We start from the raw sequence: 22,663 nt of genomic DNA on the forward strand, positions 1-22,663 counted from the left end.
ATATATATTTGCAAATCTTGTTCAACCCTATTGAGTCAAACAGCTATAAGGATTTCATAAATGTAAAATAGTTACCCTGTCCAATTATCGTGGACTGTTATAGATGTTAAAGTCTCCGAGGTACTCATACAGGGATTGATGACCACAACTGTTCCAGCTTCTATACTCTTCTTCCTGGTCAGTAGGGGAACTAACAGAAAACCCTGGAAAAATAGTGATTGCGTATGTCACATTGTCTCATATGGGTAACTTCATGCCAAGTAATTGTTAAATCATGAACAGGACACATGCCTGTTTCTTAAAATATGTGTTAAGAAACTGTGCCAAGTAATATCAAAATCAGTTAACAGATTGCAAAAGGATTCTGACCTTTGTCTTGTGCATGTGACATCATCTGAATACTGGAAACATTTTTGTCAAGCTACATTAAAATTCTTTACTGGATGGCAGAGTTGTTGAAAAGACATGAAATAGTCCAAGAACGACCTTGACTTTAAAGCTATGGGCTTTGGTCATGCACACAGCACACTGTCTCCTAATGCCAAGTCAATGTTTGTAAGGGACAATTTCAATTGCAATCGATTTTGTTAATTTTGGGATTAACGCCTTTTTTCCATCTGTATTTCAGGTATATAACGCCTGACCTAACCAGTGTTATTGGATTTTGTACCAGTACAAACCTGTTCTCCGCAAGTAACTGCCAACTTTCCCACATGAATCAGAGATGGAGCACGAATGATTTCAGACACAGTGTCTTTTATCAAATCATCTAAGAAAACATTCACCTTGTTCAAGAATCGAACTCATGACCCTGCAATCTGTAGAGTTGTGCTCTCCTTAATGAGTTATTAACAAGGCAGTCTGAAAGACAGCTAAATTCCCCGCCACTGCTATGGATAGTGAAAGGGTAAACCCTTGACCTTCAGCTGTGACCTGGACCTTGAACTGACTCATGAATTCTCAAGAGCTCAAACCTTTGACCTTGAGTTGTGACCTTGACCTTGAGTTGACACGGCTAACTCATGAGTTCTTGATGAGGTGATCATTTGACCCAAGTTTGATGAAAATCCTTCAAGGGGTTTAGGAGATACAGAGTGGACACAAAATGGAAGGCTCAAACCTTTGACCCTAAGTTGTGACCTTGACCTTGAGCCGGCATGGCTGACTCATAAGTTCTGCACATAGTTTTAATGAGGTGATCATTTGACCCAAAGTATTATAAAATTCCTTCAAGGGGTTTAGGAGATAGAGAGCGGACACGAAATGGAAGGCTAAAACCTTTGACCTTGACCTTGAGCCGGCATGGCTGACTCATAAGTTCTGCACATCGCCTTGATGAGGTGATCATTCGAACCAAGTTTCATATGAATCCTTCAAGGGAATTAGGAGATACAGAGCAGACACAAAATGGAAGGCTCAAATCTTTGACCTTCAGTTGTGACCTTGACCTTGAGCAGGCATGGCTGACTCATAAGTTCTGCACATCACCTTGATGAGGTGATCATTTGACCCAAGTTTCATGAAAATCCTTCAAGGGGTTTAGGAGATATAGAGCGGACACAAAATAGAAGGCTCAAACCTTTCACCCTAAGTTGTGACCTTGACCCGGCATGGCTGACTCATGGGTTCTGCACATCGTCTTGATGAGGTGATCATTTGACCCAAGTTTTATAAAATTCCTTCAAGGGGTTTAGGAGATATAGAGCGGACACAAAATGGAAGGCTCAAACCTTTGACCTTGAGTTGTGACCTTGACCTTGAGCTGACAAGGCTGGCTCATGGGTTCTGCACATCGTCTTGATGAGGTAATCATTTGACCCAAGTTTCATGAAAATCCTTCAAGGGGTTTAGGAAATATGGAGCGGACACGAAAGTGTTACGGAAAGACGGACGGAGACCATTCCTATAACCCCCCACCACTTGTGGCGGGGGATTAAAACAAGAGCTGTCAGTGGACAGCGCGCTCGACTATTCTCAGTCTTGATAGTATAATATAAGCTATGAGTAAAATTATAACATTACAATAAGCATATTCTAAGTCGAAAGGGGCCATAATTCAGTCAAAATGCTTGATAGAGTTGCCTCTTCCTTTTCACAGACTGGGGTCATGATGGTAAACAAGTATGCAAAATATGAAAGCAATATCTCAATGGACTTTGAAAATATTTGGGGTGGTACGCAAACTTTAACATTTATTCTAAGTCAAAAAGGGGCCATAATTCAGTCAAAATGCTTGATAGAGTTGCCTCCTCCTTTTTGCAGACTGGGGTCATGATGGTAAACAAGTATGCAAAATATCAAAGCAATATCTCAATGGACTTTGAAAATATTTAGGGTGGTACGCAAACTTTAACATTTGTGTGACGCTCACGCTCACACTCACCCTCAGGCCGGGGCAAGTAGGATAGCTCCCCTATTCTTCGAATAGTCGAGCTAAAATTATTGTAATCTACCATATAGCAGGTTAATTCTGCCGGCAAAAAAACGTGATTTTTCCCTAAAATGGGCCTAGTTTATTTCTGCGATTTTCATTTCTGCGACCTTAGAGAAAAGCTTGAATTAATTTTTGCGGTTTGCATAAACCAGAAGTAAATTCTGCGCATGGGAAACATTTACTATGTCATAATTAACGACTCAGATGCATATTGTTCTTGTCAGTTATGTCTTGGTGGCATTATCTAGGTTGGAATCTAGGATAGTGAAGTTGGCGCAGCTGATTTATGTTTAAATCTGATTTCTTTTCATTAGCGTGCATGATCAGAATTCAGAGTTAAAAATAAATACTGTAGGTCTAGTACTAGTAATTCATTTTGAAAGATATTTTCATAAAATATAACACTGCTGGTAGAAAAATTTATAATTTATTTACAAATATATACTATATATATTTTAATTTTCCCAAATTTATATAACGTTTGTCAAATTTTTCATAAACCTAGCGCGTTCTGTGATATACACTTGTTAAGATTACATGCCCGAAACAGTAACCATTCATTCATGGTCAATAGATTGATACAATAACAAAAGCAATCAACCACAATTGATACGGTGTGAATAACTTGACAGCAGAAGAAAAACTCATGAGATGAAGATAACGGGTCATTATATTAAGCGAAATACAAAGTTTATTTCTGCGTCAAAAAAATTCTGCTGATAGTTTAAATGTGCGGAACTTATTTCTGCGCGACGGCCTCGACCCGCAGAATAGGCAGAAATAACAAGAGCTGTCAGTGGACAGCGCGCTTGACTATTCTCAGTGCTTGATAGTATAATATAAGCTATGAGTAAAACTTTAACATTACAATAAGCATATTCTAAGTCGAAAAGGGGCCATAATTCAGTCAAAATGCTTGACAGAGTTGCCTCCTCCTTTTTACAGACTGGGGTCATGATGGTAAACAAGTATGCAAAATATCAAAGCAATATCTCAATGGACTTTGCAAATATTTGAGGTGGTACGCAAACTTTAACATTTATTCTAAATCGAAAAGGGGCCATAATTCAGTCAAAATGCTGATAGAGTTGCCTCCTCCTTTTTGCAGACTGGGGTTATGATGGTAAAAAAGTATGCAAAATATGAAAGCAATATCTCAATGGACTTCGAAAATATTTGGGGTGGTATGCAAACTTCAACATTTATTCTAAGTCGAAAAGGGGCCATAATTCAGTCAAAATGCTTGATAGAGTTGCCTCCTCCTTTTTACAGACTGGGGTCATGATGGTTAACAAGTATGCAAAATATGAAAGCAATATCTCAATGGACTTTGAGAATATTTGGGGTGGTACGTAAACTTTAACATTTGTGTGACGCTCACGCCGATGCCTGGGCGAGTAGGATAGCTCCCCTATTCTTGGAATAGTCGAGCTAAAAACCCACAGAATTAACCCGCTATACGGTAACAGACATTTGAGCATACTGACCTGTTCAGCAAAAGCCAGAGTACAGATTGGATCAGGGGGACAAACATCAGATACGTCAACAGTCGACAGCAGATACCCATGCTCATGATTCCTGTAAAAATAAGTTCATCTAATTACAGTTGTTCTTACACAATTGTTATCCTTGCACAGGTAGGTGCCTACAACAAAATCATCTAATATCTCTAACAGTTGTTACTTACCACTAAATTAGATAGAGAAAACATTGGAAGCAGATTTGTCAGTGCATACAGGAACAACTAAATAAATATAGCTAATGCTGGTAATCAAATGGTTAAGGTCTCTGATGTCTGATAGAACGTCCCTCCGCTTTGGATTCAAATTCTTTCAAAAGAGCGAGACATCCATTTAGATTGCAGTCTGGCATTTCTGCCAAGGAACTTTTAACATGACAGCCAACATATCAAACTAGGTTTTATGGCCTACCCAACATACAGACCTTATTATATAACTGAAACTAAAAAACAAGAACAGAGAAAAAAATCATCACACTAATCAATCTTCTGATCTGTTTGTTTTGTTGGACACTGGCAGGGACTTGGGTGAAACCACCTACACAGGCAGGCATTTGGGACAAAAGGAAAGCACTTGGGTGGACCCATTGATACAGGAGGTGTTTAAGTGAAATTCGGACAAAGAAAGGCACTAAGGTTGAACCATCCAACTGGCAGATGCTTGGTGGAATTCAGACACAGACAGGTGCTTGGGTGAAACCACTGATACAGGCAGGTGCTTAGGCAGAATTCCAAAATAGGCAGGCGTCTGGGTGGAACCATAGACACTGGCACCAACTTGGATGTAAACATTGATACAGGCAGGTGCTTGAGCAGAATTCTGACACAACCATCAACACAGGCAGTTGATTTGGTTTGATCTTACACAAGCAGGTACTTTGGTGGAAGCATCAACACAGACAGGCGCTTTTAGAATTTCATTACTGTGCAAAACATTAACAGGGGTATATTGAATAAAGTCGTTTCCTGCATTAAGAAGTTTCTGAATTGATAACCAAAGTCTGTGCCAAAAAGGGGCCGTAACTCCACCAAAAATTTGTTGATTGTAACAGTAATCAAATTTGGCCTGTATTTTATATGCATATACCTGTGTGACTTTGTAAAGCACCATAACTTATTCTAATATCTAAACAATACCTACCATATTTGTACTTCAGCAGTCTTTGTGATAGTCAATACAGCAGCATCAATACCTCTCACACGTACAAGGTGTGTTATTTGTTTATCTGAACTATCTAACTGGACACTTGACCACTGTCCACTACCTGTGTCCAAGGAGTATTTGCTTAGATATGTCCTCTCATCTGTATAGTAACTGATAACAACATGATTCTTAGACAGTGGACATACCTGAATACTGAAATATGCAAGGCAATACATTTAGTACCAATTCTCTATAAAGATGGCATCACTACACTTAATTATAACAACTTTTATTGTTTAAAATCTGATGAAAAATAATGTTAATAATATTACAATGTTTTAAAAGGAACAATACATTTTTAGGTATTGAATCCAATTAATAATATAATACTCGACCTCACTTTTTTATGCTTTTTCCTTTTGTTTCAAAATAGTTCTGGGATCAGCAATTTTAAACATTGACATTATAATGTTTTGTCATTAATTACATAAACAAATCTTTTAAATTTTAAGTTTGGATCCTTGCGCTTTTGTAAATTGTATTCAATGTATTATGAAAAATTCTAAGTTCCATAAAGAAACAAGCATAAGAAAGTTGTATTAGTTTATAAAATTTATTTTAGTTAAATTGCGACAAAACCTTTAAGCTTATCTGAAGCACTCTCAAGTCCACTTCCTGGCAAAAACAGTACAGGTTTCATACGAGCTGTTGTCCTGACCTTAGTGGGGGTCAAACATAAGGCTCGCAGGCTGAGTAGCCAAATACCTTAATCGCTAGACTCCCCTAGTCTGAAAAAAGCCCTCTCTTTTTTTAAATGCATATATCATCATATGGTTACTATCATACCTCTTAGAAAATACTTTATCTAACACTGACTGTATCCATTTCTGCTGAAAGTATGTATACACGTAGATACATATACAATCAGATTTCATGCCCAGCAAAACTACTGATACAGTGTCACAGTCTGGGAGAGAATACATCAAATTTCCAGACTTCTTTCTTGTCTGAAAGTAAGAATAACCATTATATATGTATAACACATCAGAAAGGAAACGTATATTCCCATGTCTATAAAAAGAATGTACCAATTTTCTTATATCTCTATGTTTACTGATACAACTTTTCAAACAAGAAGTGTTATTTTAGTTTATAATTGCATATTTTTCAATCAAAGATTAAAAAATACTACAGTGTATGCAAAGGATTTTTTTCATATTGTCGTATACACCGGAGTTACAAGGATATTACAAGTGTCTTTACTTTATTAAAAGAGCTAAATTAAACAAAGGAATACGTGGATCTACCAAGAAATTGATCTTCTCCAGCCAACAAGTTTAATAAATTCAATGCGGAAAGACACAATCACATGAAATATTTGTTTATCACATGTAAGCTTTTTTGAACATCAAAATTTCTCCTTTCTATATTTATTATAGACAGTCTATTCAACCAAAGTCTCTATACTTAAAATAATGTCAATGTCTAAATGTTATTACACTATTAATATTAGAATTATAGACTTTATTTGAGCCATGCCATGAGAAAACCAACATAGTGGCTTTGCGACCAGCATGGATCCAGACCAGCCTGCGCATCTGCGCAGTCTGGTCAGGATCCATGCTGTTCGCTTTCAAAGCCTATTGCAATTAGAGAAACTGTTAGCGAACAGCATGGATCCTGACCAGACTGCACGGATGCGCAGGCTGGTCTGGATCCATGCTGGTCGCAAAGCCACTATGTTGGTTTTCCCATGGTATGGCTCATTTGATCTTACAATAAATCCCAGCTTGGTGTTTGCTACACAAGTCCACTGATTGTTGCATACTGTGTAAAGCTTGAGACAAGAAGAGCATAAACATAAAACATATGGCTGGATCTGGTCATTACACACTGTCTCTACACACATCACTGAATGCACATAGTCACATTTCGGAACCTGTAAAAATAAATAATAAATAACAGAATTCCTTACTATATGTCATTTAGATTTACATGTACATTTATTTTTTCAACATATAAATGCATAGACTGCTATACACTGTTCTAAATAATTAATAAAATTTTCTTTTCCCAATTAATCTAACACATCTAATGAAATTAAAACAATATCATCAAGTTAAAAACCTTTCATTAATTAAACTTCTGTGTAAGTTTGTGAACATTTACATAATGATCATAGTTACATCTGATAAATGGCGCGTGTTTGGGTATAAATACTACAAAGTGAAAACAATCCGCACAACATACTTAACAAGAGGACCATGATGGTCCTGAATCGCTCACCTATCCCCACATGACCCAGTGTTGAACTGAGTATGACATCGTTATTTCTATTATTTGACATAGTGACCTAGTTTTTGAGCACATGTGACCTAGATATCATCAAGATAAAAAATTCTGACCAATTTTCATGAAGATTCATTGAAAAATATGGCCTCTAGAGAGGTCACAAGGTTTTTCTATTATTTGACCTAATGACCTAGTTTTTGAAGGCACGTGACCCACTTTTAAACCTGACCTAGATATCATCAAGGTGAACATTCTGACCAATTTTCATGAAGATCCCGTGAAAAATATGGCCTCTAGAGAGGTCGCAAGGTTTTTCTATTTTTCGACCTACTGACCTAGTTTTTGACCGCACATGACCCAGTTTCGAACCTGACCTAGATATCATCAAGGTGAACATTCTCACCAATTTTCATGAAGATCCATTGAGAAATATGGCCTCTAGAGAGGTCACAAGGTTTTTCTATTTTTAGACCTACTGACCTAGTTTTTGACCCCACGTCACCCAGTTTCGAACCTGACCTAGATATCATCAAGGTGAACATTCTGACCAATACTCATGAAGATCTCATGACAAATATGGCCTCTAGAGAGGTCACAAGGTTTTTCCATTTTTAGACCTACTGACCTAGTTTTTAACCCCACGTGACCCAGTTTCGAACTTGACCTAGATATCACCAAGGTTAACATTCTGACCAATTTTCATGAAGATCCATTGAAAAATATGGCCTCTAGAGAGGTCACGAGGTTTTTCTATTTTTATACCTACTGACCTAGTTTTTGACCCCATGTGACCCAGTTTCAAACTTGACCTAGATATCATCAAGGTGACCATTCTGACCAATTTTCATGAAGATCCATTGAGAAATATGGCCTCTAGAGAGGTCACAAGGTTTTTCTATTTTTAGACCTACTGACCTAGTTTTTGACCCCACATGACCCAGTTTCGAACTTGACCTAGATATCATCAAGGGGAACATTCTGACTAATTTTCATAAAGATCCCATGAAAAATGTGACCTCTAGAGTGGTCACAAGCAAAAGTTTACGCACGCACGCACGGACGGACGGACGCACGCACGCACGGACGACGGACGCTGCGCGATCACAAAAGCTCACCTTGTCACTTTGTGACAGGTGAGCTAATAAAATGTGAGGGAAGATCCTTTGGAAGCACAGAATGCAACAAAGCAAAATAACAGCAGACTTGGTTTGATCAAGTCTGTTCATGAGAGCAGACCTAGAACTATAGATGTTTAAAATGACAAGCTTGAAAACTTACTTTCTAAAGTCTGAAATGTATTTTTTCAAGCATTTTACAGTTGAAACTCGATATCTCAGACTCGCTTATCGCAAAATTCTGGCTATATAAAAGACATTTTCAAGTCCCATCCTGTAAACACATGCATAAAATATCACGTCAAGTCAAATTTCAGTTATCTTGAGGTTAACCCTTATCATGCTGGACACAATTGATTCTGGCTTCACGACCAGTGTAGATCATGATCAGCCTGCACATCTGTGCAGTCTGATCATGATCTGCACTGTTTGCTATTCAGCCAGTATCTTCTTGGTAATCACCTCTTTTAACATTTAATGGTACTGTCCAAATTGAAAGATGGGCAAATTCATTATAGAAATTTAGCAGGGTACGGGTTAAACACTCAATACCTTGGAATTCGTGATACTAAGTTTCAACTGTATGACTGTGGAAATGCTGACAGTCAGGACAAGTCCTGAGAAGTTCCACGCCTGGAGAGGTAACCAACTGTGTAACATCGCTCACCTCACCCAGCAGAAACTTCAGTGGAATTCTATTATTACCGTCATCTTGCAATTATAGGTCGCACCTTTTTTTACCAAGATTCTGGTCAGGAAGGACCAATGCGACCAGAAAATAATTATAATAACACTGAAACCAGGTACAATTTACAATGTTACCATATGCTGGTAAGTATGAAGTGTTAACCCTGTGTCAATTCAGTTTCTGTATTACTGAAGCTTTGCGAAATTTTCCAAAAGAAAAAAGAAAGGTTAAATTCAAAGGCTAACATTACCTGAAAGCTTCCTATTTGTTGTAGATGTAAACATGGTTCTTTTACTTTTGTGCCAGGGTCTATGTCTACACCCTGATCTGTGTCTGACTGTTGCACTACATCACAGTCTGTTAAACAATTATCTCCCTTGCTCTTGAGTCCATTTTCCCTTTTTCCATGAGGATATTCTACTTCATTAATAACTTCTTCTTTGCTAAATCTGAAAGTGCTGTCATAAGATTGGGAATCAAATAATGTTGGTGAAATTACTTCCTCTTTTTCTGAATTACTTACATAATTGTCTGTAACAACTTTAGAGAGTTCTGAAAGATCTGTTTGAATTTCTTTTGAAAATTCAGATTTAAATGTTTTCTCTTTTTCAATGGCCATAAGATCCTTAGATCCTGAATGTATATGATGTGTTTTTGTAACAGGTACATCAAAGGTTTGATCATAATCATCAAGTTTCGAAACATTGTCTGGTTTAAGTTGTGATTCCAGAACATCAGCTGGAACACTGAATTCTTCTATATCACTTTTCCTTCTTCCTTCGTCTACAAGACACTGAAATACTGAAGAAATAATTACTCTCTTTTTAGCTGCTGCTTCACCTGTTGTTACAAATGAAGGGGAGATAACTTCAGATTCAGTAGACTGTGACTGTGAATCTTGACTAGGCTGTCCTGCTATCCTCGATGATCTACGTTGTGCTTCAAAACCAGATGATCGTCTTTTTCTTGATCCAGACCTTCTCCTAATTTTAGTGCTATCCTCATAATGTTCTACACTGTCATTATCACACACTGTTGACACTGATGATTCAGTTGAACTTAGAGTAGTAGAAATGGCAGAGGCAGCTTCTGTGAATTTTTCAAGAGATTTCCTATCAACAGCAATATTGCCTTTTGATTTTTGAGATCTCTTTGCAGTCTTTGATTTAAAATCTTTATTTTCTTTGTCTTCATTACTTAACTGCCTTTCAAAAACAATAACTTGTCCTTCGCTGTAAACTGTTCCTTGTGCAGTATTCTGTGAGTCATCCTGTATTTCACTGGATATGACCCCAGTATTCCTGGAGATTCTATTCTCCATGCCACCAGCTGTAATTTTAGATCCATGGAAAACTGCTGAATCATCACTTGGTTCAGTTGAAACAGATTCTGAGGCATGTATTTTGACATCCTCTTTTTTAACACTCAATCTTTTAAACTTCTGTTTAATATTCAAGTCTTCTTTTTTCACAGGATTAACAAAATTCTTCCTTTTGTACTTTGAAAGTTTTAATTTTGACAAACTATTCTTCAGCCTTAATACTTCACTATTTCTAACCTGTTCCGCATGTCCTGGTACGATAATAACTTGGTCTGCATCAGTATCATTATCAGTGTTTATATCTGCATATTTGAAACTGTCTGCATGTTTAGGTGGTGACATAAATATATCTTGACTGTCTGCACTATCTGTGTATTTCTGTTCACAAGTCATCACATTAGCAATGTCTTCTTCAGCTTCTACTGGTTTACTAGTTATTTCATCTTGTATTGGTTTTCTTAACTTGCTGTTTAGAACTTGACTTACAGAATGTTCAGAATCAGTTTCTATTTTTGGAAAAGAACTTGTTCTTATGGCTGTAATACTGTTGTCTTTGTTTTTAATGTCATTAGCCTCATTCAAATGTTTCAATTTATCTGAAATATAAAATGTGTTGCCTAGGATCTGCAAAAACACAGGTGTCTGAATTGCAAGTTAGCAAAGCAACATTTAAAATTGACAAATAAAGTGTACAATTAAATCATCTCGAACAAACACTCAGCAAACAGCAAAGATGTAAATAAGTTATTCTTTCTATGATTTTTTGATGTTCAAATTTCAAAAATGTATATATCCATCAAATCTTTAAGATTAAAAGCTACAAGTGCATATTTATATGTAAATATGATTACAGTATTACAACTTCATGTAACCATTAATACAGTGAGTCCCAAAAAGTAAAACTACAGTTACATTTCCTCGGAATGATTATATTGTCATTTATTAAGATAATTTGCATCTGAATAATAACCTTTAATTATATGTTGGTAAGTGTTTCTCATCTGAATCTCAATTGATTCTATTTACAGAACTGATTTCATTTCAGAAAATAAACTACAAATAATTCAAACTGTACCTTGAACCATACAACCTGATTTCTGACTATTTGCTGCGGAACGTTTGGTTTGGTATTCTCTACTAACAGATGTTTCTACAGATATACAATTACTAGCTTTATAATGCCTTATTAATATATCTTTACCTTTAAAACTGCTGGCTGTATGGTTTCTCAATGATGTGTCTTCATGTTTCAAACTGCTAAATGTTTGGTGCCTTGACTGTAAGTCTGCAGGTTTCAAACTGCTAAATGTATGGTGCCGCACTGATACAGCTTCAGATTTCAAACTGCCAGTTGATCTTCGCCTGTCTTTCAAGTCACTACTTTTATGTCGCCTCACTGATTTGTCTGCAGGTTTCCGACAGCTAGACTTAAGCCGTCTCACTGCAGTCCCTGTGTTTTCAGCCTCCTCTTTAAGTCTTTGCTGAACATACGCACGAGCCCCTGCTGCCCTGTTGTGTTTCTAAATGTAAAAATTGTTGTGCAAAGATACAACTAGCAATACAAGGATAATAGTGTATTTGTTAACTAAAACTATCTTCTTTGTTAACTTTAATATATCATCAGTATGACACTGCCAACTTCTCCAAATGAAACAGAAAGCAAGCAACTACAACAAGAGCTGTCGCAGGAGACACTGGGCTTGACTATTTCAATGCTCGATAGTAAAACAGATCTGCATACATGGGGCAGCAGGAGCTGTCAATGGCGTGAATTATGACTTTGATGAGGATGAAAACACTGGACAAAAGATTAAACAAATAATTCAGGTTAGAATCAAATCAATTTAGTAATAACTGAGATAGAGCAAAAGTGTTTCACATCTTCAGTCTGAAATTCTAAGTAAAAAATGGGGCATAATTTATAAAATATAGGTGCAAGATTTTTGATACTGTGTCATTTGATGGGAGTGATAATGGGGACAAACATTTCAAGTCAGAAATAAATCCATCTAGTAACAACAGAGATATGGTATAAAAAGCATCAAATTAAACTATAATTCTACAGAAAAAGGGGCATAATTCATGAAATATTTGTGCCACAGTTATGGACCTTGTGACATATGATGAGGACAATAATGTGGAAGAACAAAGACATAATTATAGTGGAATTAAAGTGCACAAAATTTAACCTGAAATTTTAAGTCAAAATGGGACTAAAACACTGGTGTGAGCATTATGGACCTTGTGTCATATGATGTGGGTGATGATGTAGAACAACAATTTTTAGTTTGAATCAAATCCCTTCTGTAATAACAGAGATATGGTGAAATGCATCAAAGTTAATCTAAACTTCTAAGTAAAAAGGGGGCATAATTCTTAAAGAAAAATTTGTGCCAGAGTTACTGACATTGTGTCATATGATGTGGGTGATGATGTAGAACAACTATTTTAAGTCTGAATCAAATCCATTACCAGAGACAAGTGTGCAAATGCACCAAAACTTCAACCTGAAATTCTAAGTAAAAAGGGGGGGATAATTCATTAAAAATTGGTGCAAGAGTCAGGATTCTAGCCAGGATTTTATTATAGCCAGGCTCTGCAGAATTATAGCCGAGTACACTTTTTAGTGGTTTATCGAAATAGGCAACTGAGATGATAAATTATAAGAATGATATGAAACAGCTTGTGAAAATGTAAAAGAGCTATGGATGTTGTGTCACATGAACTATTTCAAGTTTGGAGCAATTCGATCATGTAGTAAGAGAGATAAAGAGAAAGTGCATCGAACTTTAACCAAGGTGTGGATGTGGACATCGAGTTGAGTAGGACAGCTCTCCATCTACATCACTACATGACTTTAAAAGTAACACAGTAACAATAAAATAAATGCACATACCTCAAGTTTTCTGATTTTTTTACTGTACTCTTTACTCAGCTCTTTAAGTCTACTTTCTAAACTCTGAAATATAAAACGAGACGGTCATTTAAATTTCAATACAGCAAAAACAAAGACAGCAAGTATGGCCAAAATTGCTAATCATAACAAGTTGACACAGTTACAACACTTTTGAACAAACTGAACATTGAGAAAGGGCCAAAGTGCTAGCCCCCTACAACCTGCTGGCAGCCATGCTTTTTTAACAAATCAATATGGCCTGTATGAATTTAGCAGAGGGTCTATAAAGAGAGATTTTGGTAGGAGTATTATTAAATTAGACTATTAGTTTCAAAAGAGATTTTTAAGATTTTTCATACAGAGAAGACTAGCCCTGCCCCAAGCAACCATGTTTTTAAAAATAACTGAAAAATTTGGTAGAGGGTCAGCCAAAATATCTGTGTGAAATTATCGAAGAATAAGATGAGCGGTTTCTGAAGAGATTTTAAAAAAAGTTCCCTTTGGTTGCAGATACACTGTTAGTATATCTGCTTAGGATTTTTCTCCTTCTAGACATACCTGCTGTGTAGGAAATGTAGGAACAATTCTATCTACCGTATTTCAATATGTTACCCCTGATGCCATAGAAAGAGAGTTTGTAGAGGTGTTGATGTGGTACTTTATTGAATGCCTTGGCAAAATTAAGTAGGATAACATCAACCTGCCTTAAAATTTGACTTTTGCATGATCGATTAGATCAAAAACTGTGTTCATTATCTTTCAATGTGTGTAATTCATTATGGAGCTGTGGATGGTATGTTCTAAGATTTTACATTCGGTAGGGGTGATAGTTTGAAGGTAGGTAATGCTTTTCCCCTTTTTTTGAAACAGGCACAATAAGCACATCTTTCCAATGCAGACACTGGCCAAAGTCTACTGGTATCAAAGCAGTATCCGTCGGCTAGTAGTATCCGATAACATGTCACTTTACGTCTTGTGAAGTTCTTTGCAATATAAGTTGCAATTATTTTCATAACGAAACCCTGCAAACCAGAGCTCTGCGAAGTTTCTGCAACTGCTTATATCAAAATTGTTCATTCTACAATTGTTTTGTTTACATTCTGCACTTGGCTGATTTCATAAGCAGCTAATGTGCATGTGCAAAGGATAACTCCTTCGTCCCCAATTGAGCTGAAAGTTTCTCCCCTTGGCGGCAAAAACCAGACTTTTTGGATTTAAAGTCGCACCGACACATGATAGGTCATATGGTGACTTTCCAGCTTTAATGGTGGAGGAAGACCCCAGGTGCCCCTCCGTGCATTATTTCATCAAGAGCAGGCATCTGGGTAGAACCACCGACCTTCCGTAAGCCAGCTGGATGGCTTCCTCACATGCAGAATTCAACTCCCCGAGTGAGGCTGGAACCCACATCGATGAGAGGCAAGTGATTTTTAAGTCAGCGACCTTAACCACTCGGCCACGGAGGCCCCCCAAAACCAGATGACTTACCAAAAATACATAGTAATAACAAAAATGAGTCGTTTTTGTGCATCGGCAATAAATTTTGATTTTTTTTCACAATAAAGAAAGCAGAAACAAATATAAAAAACTAGAGCTGCTTTTGAGAAAAACGCATGTCTCCCACAACTGCCTTATCATCTGAATAGTTATGTATCTGAGTCAACCATGCACCAATGACTTAGAGTGCGGATACTAGCATTAACCATGCACCAATGACTTAGAGTGCGGATACTGGCATTAACCATACACCAATGACTTAGAGTGCAGATACTGGCATCTGTGTACAGAGTGATTTTCGGAAATTCAAGGGCCATAATTCTGAAGTGCCTAGGCCGATTTGGCTAGTTTTCGAATCTGGCTGAGGACATATTGGCAAACACATATTGTTCAAGTTTGGTGAAGATCGGATAAGAAATATTTGACTTAGACAGTGGACAAGATTTGAGACACACAGACAGGAGTAAATCAATATGTCTCCCACCCCATTGTGTGGTGGGAGACATATTGATGAAATGTCAACATCTAAGTGAACCCTTGCCGAATGTTCTTATCCAAGGGAGGTAACTGGTACACACACACTTCGTGCTACATGTATGCAAAGTGACGGTTAAAAGGTTTGGAAAAGCATGGATGGTGCTCTTCTAGTCTATGTACACTGTCATAATGTACATAAATTTTCAAACAAAAATCGATGACGGAAACTGCTTTTGTAGTCAACCGGTTCAGCGCAATTCATACACCCTGTTTGCAGCCCCTCTTAGTGTTATCACGTGCAGTAGACACTTTTGATATTTATGTTTTCATAAAGCACAAGAGCTAAGGTATTTTCTTTGGGAGATTTTTATAGAACTGAAACATTCTAAAAAAATACATTTAAAAAACATTTATTTTATGATGGAAACTGCTTCGATACCAGTAGTGATTTTTGGAAGAGTTTATCAGGATAGATGCCAGTTCATTTTCTGCTAGTCTAATATTGCCAAAGGGATGGCTTCAGGTCCAGCTTCTTTGTGCAGGTTCAACTGGTGTAGTTGTTTAACCCTTAGCCTGCTGGCGGCAATTGGTTTTGCCTTTGCGCCCAGTGCAGACCAGTATCAGCCTGCACATCCATGCAGGCTGATCATGGTCTGCACTGTTCGCTGTTCAGTCAGTAAATTTTCAGTGAACACCCCTTCAAATAATAAATGGTATTGCCCAAACTGAATGATGGACCAGTCCATTTTAGAAATTTAGCAGGGTAAGGGTTAAGAACACCCGTTTTGCTTATTTTGATTCCTTCCCTAGGTCTATCAAGACTTGTTTACATACTCTTGAATGGAAGAAATTTTCTCCTTGGCATAGACTGACTGCAACTGTTTGTTAAGGATTTTGGCTTTCTTCTTACTCCCGCTCACGGTTGACATTAAAGTGGGAAATACTCGTGATTCCCAGGGCAACAGGAAATACTGGGACCCATCTCAGAAGCGACTAACTATAGGAGAGATTGCCGTGACATCACGCATTAACATCTGTTTATCTGGTGGTGGGCAAAACAAATGTTACTTCGCTTGTAGATGGGATCGGAATTTTTAATTTTCAATAACTTTTTTGCTCATTTATGGATTTTCAGAATTCAAAAAGTTTTTAAATACTTACAATTTTCATATTCAAATATCTTTTTAAAATAATTAACCGTTTTAAATGACATTCAATTTCAATAGCGGCTGTAAGATAAATGTTCATAATTAATCCATTTTATTTCGAAATAGAATCTAGAAACTAGAAAATGCTTTTGCAAAAAAGCGCATGTCTCCCCCAATGCAAAGTCCTATAGGCACGAAGTCAATAGGGGTCAGGAGCGAAAGTCAAAGAGACACTGATGGTTGGCTGCAATAGGGATCATCTACTTGGCATGTCCAGTCATCCCGCTAAATTTCAACACTCGTGGCCTAGTGGTTCCTAAGTCACTGTTCAGGCTCCTGTGACCTTGACCTTTATTAGACTGACCCCAAAATCAATAGGGGTCATCTACTCTGCATGTTCAATCATCCTATGAAGTTTCAACATTCTGGGTCAAGTGGTTCTCAAGTTATTGGAACTGGTTATCAATGTTCAGGCCCCTGTGACCTTGACCTTTAACGGAGTGACCCCAAAAACAATAAGGGTCATTTACTCTGCATGAACAATCATCCTATGAAGTTTCAACATTCTGGGTCGAGAGGTTCTCAAATTATTGATTGGAAATGGTTTTCCATGTTCAGACCCCTGTGGCCTTGACCTTTAACAGAGTGACCCTAAAATCGTTAGGGTTCATCTACTCTGCATGACCAATCATCCTACGAAGTTTCATCATTCTGGGTCAAGTGGTTCTCAAGTTACTGACCAGAAATGGTTTTCAATGTTCGGGCCCCTGTGACCTTGACCTTTCACAGAGTGACCCCAAAATTGTTAGTGGTCGTCTACTCTTTATGACCAATCATCCTATTAAGTTTCAATATTCTGGGTCAAGTGGTTCTGAAGTTACTGACCGGAAATGGTTTTCAATGTTCAGGCCCCTGTGACCTTGACCTTTAATGGAGTGACCCCAAAATCGATAGGGGTCATCTACTTTGCATGTACAATCATCCTATGAAGTTTCAACATTCTGGGTCAAGTGGTTCTCTAGTTATTGATCGGAAACGGTTTTCAATGTTCAGGCCCCTGTGACCTTGACCTTTGACGGAGTGACCCCAAAAACAATAGGGGTCGTCTACACTTTATGACCAATCATCCTATCAAGTTTCAACATTCTGGGTCAGGTGGTTCTCTAGTTATTGATTGGAACTGGTTTTCAATGTTCAGGCCCCTGTGACCTTGACCTTTGACGGAGTGACCCCAAAATCAATAGGGGTCATCTACTCTTCATGACCAATCATCCTATGAAGTTTCAACATTCTGGGTCAAGTGGTTCTCTAGTTATTGATCGGAAATGGTTTTCAATGTTCAGGCCCCTATGACCTTGACCTTTGACAGAGTGACCCCAAAATCAATAGGGGTCATCTACTCTTCATGACCAATCATCCTATGAAGTTTCAACATTCTGGGTCAAGTGGTTCTCTAGTTATTGATCGGAAATGGTTTTCAATGTTCAGGCCCCTGTGACCTTGACCTTTGACGGAGTGACCCCAAAAACAATAGGGGTTGTCTACTCCAGCAGCCCTACAACCCTGTGAAGTTTGAAGGTTCTAGGTCAAATGGTTCTCCAGTTATTGCTCGGAAATGAAGTGTGACGTACGGACGGACGGACCGACAGGGCAAAAACAATATGTCTCCTGGGGAGACATAATAATTAAAAGTAATTAATAAATTCCTTGTTTTATAACATTTCCATTGATAAAAAAATTATTGATATTATTTGTGTTTTGTAGTGGGAACGTAGTTAAGGTTAGTTAGGTCACTGCAAGAGGTCACAGGAGAACCAGCCGATCGGAGAAGAGGATTCCTATCACATGGCCAGGAGGACCAATCACCGACGAGCAGCATCGCTTCACGACCAGACTCCATTGTATCAAGTTGTATATTCTGCTTATCCACCGAAATCCAGGGCCATCTGGGTAGTAAGTGACCTGTATTGTAGTTATATCTGCCTGTTAGGGTTAGGAACATTTTCTGCCTCTAATAGGAGTGTCAAATCCTGTATAGCGAAGGCCATTTTTGCTATACTGGTGTCAGAAGTAATCGCAAACATCTCGCCTGGAAATTCCCTAGTAGGTCCCTGTCCGTTACGTAGTAGAAGGCGAAAGCCTTTGAACTGTCCCTTCGCCAAGGTTCCAGTAACCAGCTTGATAACTCTGCATCAGATAATGGTGGGAGTAATATTGCTGACACCACTAAATTACTGATTCCCAACAAGTTAATTAGTGAAGGAGACCATTCACAATCAGAGACTGTACCCACTCATAATCTTAGCACTATGTGTGTTGGTGCAGATACCGAACTTAACCTTTCACTGAGCGCCCCCTGTAATTTAGAAAATACGGCTACCATATCAACCCTTAATGCCAGCACCTAATGCAATATGGGCAGTAATACAAATACTGTATCTACCATTTTGTCCAATGCCAGGTGCAATATAGACTATGTGGATGCCAGCATCCAATGCAATATGGACAGTAATATAAATACTGTAACTACCATTCTGTCCAATGCCATGTTTAATATAGACAATGCGGATACCGTAGTAAACCACCAGTCTAGCACCCCATATGAATTGGACGGTGTTACGGATACTATACCTACCTTTCCTTCCAACGCCATCTGCTCTATTAATGACACCGGTACCGTATCAGCCACAAACGCTAGCGCCCTATATGCCCTATACCATAAAGCAGATACCGTACTTACCATATCTTTGGATGCCCCAGAAAGTATGGTTACCCTAGTCACTCCTGTTTCTAGCGCTCCATGTGCTCTGTACAATAAGGCAGATAATGTATGTAACACTTCTCCTAGTTCCATGTGTGCTATAGACAACATAGATGCTACATTCATCCCCAGCTCTAGCACCCCATGTGATTTACACATTAATACTGATACAGTATCTTCTTATCCCCCAAGGGCTTTGTTCAATTTAAACAATACGAAAACCATATTCTCTCCTGATCCTAATGTCCAGTTTGCTTTGCACAAAAATATGAACATTGCAAATACCTCAGTTGCAACCACCTTATGCAAATTAAACACTAGGCGTACTCAATTAGCTCCAGTGTCTGAGTGCCCTGCAGACTGTGACAATAACAAAGATACGGCTTTTAGGGAGCAGTTATCCAATAATGTTCTTGAGCACAGTACTGTGCCTCTGTTTAATACTGGCCTGTATATATTAATGGTAATTCAAGAAGATAATTATAGGAACTGCCTCACAATAAGATATCCTATAAGTGAAATTGATGTATCTCTGGTAGCTAAAGGAAATAGGCAAAATGGTACATCCGATTTGCCCAACTCAGAGACTGGTTTTTACAAGAGTAACTCTTGACGGCAAATCTGGGACTTCAGACTCTAGGGGTGAAGGCCATGACCAACGTCTTCCACTAAACTCCTTGCCAAGTTTATGCCAAACTAAAGCCCAGTTCAATACAAAGTCATCTGGACCTCAAGTGGCATCTGGGGAACCTAAGGTCATAGATGAATCGGGAATAGTAGGGAATCTTGTTACTAAAGGTCAAGGCACCGGTGGAAAGCTCAGAGGCCACTGTATTCCAAAAGTTTGCGGACCTGATACTAGCAGCTATGTTCAATATCAAGAGCTTGGTAGGGTATTGCCCTTCAATCATTCTGGGAAATTGCCGCCTTATCACGTTGGAGAACCAACAGTTAGTTAATTCCTATCTGACTTTGCCCATGAGGGTTCCCTTGCTTGGGAGTTGCCGCCACCAGCAACCTTGTCATTGTACTCTATACCACCCCCTCCCTCAGGGTTCCCTTTTCCGGTAATCAACCAGCCCATGAGGGTTCCCTTGCTTGGGAGTTGCCACCACCAGCAACCTTGTCATTGTACTCTATACCACCCCCTCCCTCAGGGTTCCCTTTTCCGGTAATCAACCAGAGTGCCTGTACATTATGTCATTCTCCAGGGCAGCAACTATGGAACAAGTATGGGTTTATCGATTCTTGCTCTTGGTCACAAAGTATAGTGTCCTTGTCTGGGACTCTGTTTTACTCACCCTTTCATTCAGAGATAGAAGGTTTGTACTACACTTTCCGTTCACAATCCGGGGAAATAATGTTGAATTCTGACAGGTTCAGTAAGGGCCTCAATGCCTCTGCCGCAACAGCTTTACATCATTGTGGAAATACTGAAAGAGAGGTTTTTGGTGTAGGGTCTCTGGGATGTGTTCAGGTCTCCCATTCAGATGGACAGAAGAGTAGGGGCATAGTCTGCCAGAGTCTCACTTGTGGGTCTGATTGTATTTTGGTATCACCTGCTGACATTCCTAGTGTGAGACCAAAGTCTGTGCAGCCTTTATTTAACCACTGCATCCTTTGGACTGTAGCACAAACTTCTTCCAGATGGGGATGGGGATTCCGGGATCTGTCACGGGACCGGTCTGGTCTTAGCAATAGAGATCCTTGGGCTACGGGCCTGGGGAAAGGGACTCCAGGTCACGGATCACCTACTTCAGATCCTTTTTCCTATACGGGTCAGTAGAGGCAATGTCTCATCCTTCAATAGACGCAGAAACTGTGTCCATCTTGGGGTCTCCCCAGCCTCCTGGTATCCCGGGATTATCCTTGTTCTAGATGTAGAAACTGTCCATCTGCTCAGTGCACCCCATGCCTCTTGGGCATCCCAGGTTTATCATTGGAATAACTGGTCCTGATACCGTCAAGTGCTAAAGTATATCCATAGACTATAAACTCTGTTGGGTCCCTTTATACCTTAATGCAGAATGGTCTAAACTTTAGACAGCTTTGCTTCTTAAGATTAATATGGGTGTCCCATGATCTTTAATGAGGTATTTCAATGACTGGCGGTTCTCAGATCTGAATGTTTTGCTTGGTGCATTTTGTGTTATGTCCTGGTGTACTGCAGTATGGGTATCCCATGGTACACCTTGATATGACAGTTGTTTCGCTGGGTATCCCAGCACCTTAATGATTTATTATGCCTCTCCGGGTAACCTTAAAGTTATAAACTGATGTAAGTATGTGTAATTCCTGGTATGCATTAGTCATTTAGTGTATAATGGTTCTTCCCCTGGGTATATCTATAAATACTGCATGACACCCTTGCAAGTATTTTATGCAGGTGCGCGTCAGTGCATGAGAGTTTAAAAGCAGGAATGTACAGGAGAAATATTGTAATACATAAAGTATTTGTGAGAATTTGAGACAAAGCTGATAGTGCTAATAAAAAGGCGAAATGTACAGTAAAAGGATTAAAAACAGCCTGGTCACTCAGAAGTCCTGGCCCAGTTTGGTTACCCCTTGCCTAAACTGGTCCAGGGTAGGTGCTTGAGCAATGTCAGCCGGCAAAGAATTCCAGAGAATGATGGTAGCCGGGTAGAAAGAGAACTTGTAATAATTACAGGGTGTTTGAATTTGCCGGAAAGATAGGGAATGCATGTGTCTAGTGAGCCGGGTAGGAGGTAAAATATAAGATGGCATTGGCACTGCAACCAGTCCATGGACAATCTTGTAAAACATCAGTAGCCTGGCATCATTTCTTCTGTTTGCAAGGGAACGCCACCCCAATTGCTTTAACATGTGTGTGACACTGCTGTAATTTGAATAGTCACTGGTGACGCATCGAGCGGCCCTGCGTTGGACCATCTCAATTTTATGTATGTTGAGCTGTGTATGTGGACTCCACACTGAGCTGCAGTACTCTAGTTGTGGTCTAACAAGGGTTTTGTAGGCAAATTCCCTAATATTTTGCTGTTTGGAGGGAATATTGCGCTTAATGAAGTTAAGTGTTTGACCAGCTGTTAAAGTGACCTGGTTTATGTGTTTGTTCCAGTTTAGATCTGAAGTGATGCTAACACCAAGGTATTTTGTATCACTCATGGTTGCTAGTGTCTGCCCATGTAGTGTGTAAGTGGATTTGTAAGGGTGTTTAGACTTGGAAATATTAATCACTGTACATTTGGATGGGTTGAATTCCATGTCCCATGTGTGTTCCCATTTTTGTAACCTGGTTAAGTCCTCTTGCAGAGTATGTTGTTGTGTAACATTGTTGACTGTGATATAAACAGCAGTATCATCAGCAAATAACCGAACCTGTGAAACAATAT

At 38.7% G+C, this 22,663-nt stretch overlaps 1 protein-coding gene across 1 annotated transcript in view; it reads right to left on the reverse strand.

Annotated features, from left to right (window-relative positions):
* The window catches only part of LOC123565026 (uncharacterized), a 29,419-nt gene that overhangs the window by 1,115 nt on the left and 5,641 nt on the right, over positions 1-22,663 (reverse strand). The window contains exons 2-9 of the mRNA XM_045359008.2: positions 13,410-13,472; positions 11,715-12,033; positions 9,443-11,109; positions 6,875-7,036; positions 5,944-6,104; positions 5,095-5,310; positions 3,922-4,012; positions 76-203 (exon numbers count right to left, since the gene is read on the reverse strand). Coding sequence (XP_045214943.2) covers positions 76-203; positions 3,922-4,012; positions 5,095-5,310; positions 5,944-6,104; positions 6,875-7,036; positions 9,443-11,109; positions 11,715-12,033; positions 13,410-13,472 — 2,807 coding nt within the window. The remainder of the gene's footprint in view (positions 1-75; positions 204-3,921; positions 4,013-5,094; positions 5,311-5,943; positions 6,105-6,874; positions 7,037-9,442; positions 11,110-11,714; positions 12,034-13,409; positions 13,473-22,663) is intronic.

The sequence above is a fragment of the Mercenaria mercenaria genome, chromosome 2 (assembly GCF_021730395.1).
Source record: "Mercenaria mercenaria strain notata chromosome 2, MADL_Memer_1, whole genome shotgun sequence".
Taxonomy (NCBI): domain Eukaryota; kingdom Metazoa; phylum Mollusca; class Bivalvia; order Venerida; family Veneridae; genus Mercenaria; species Mercenaria mercenaria.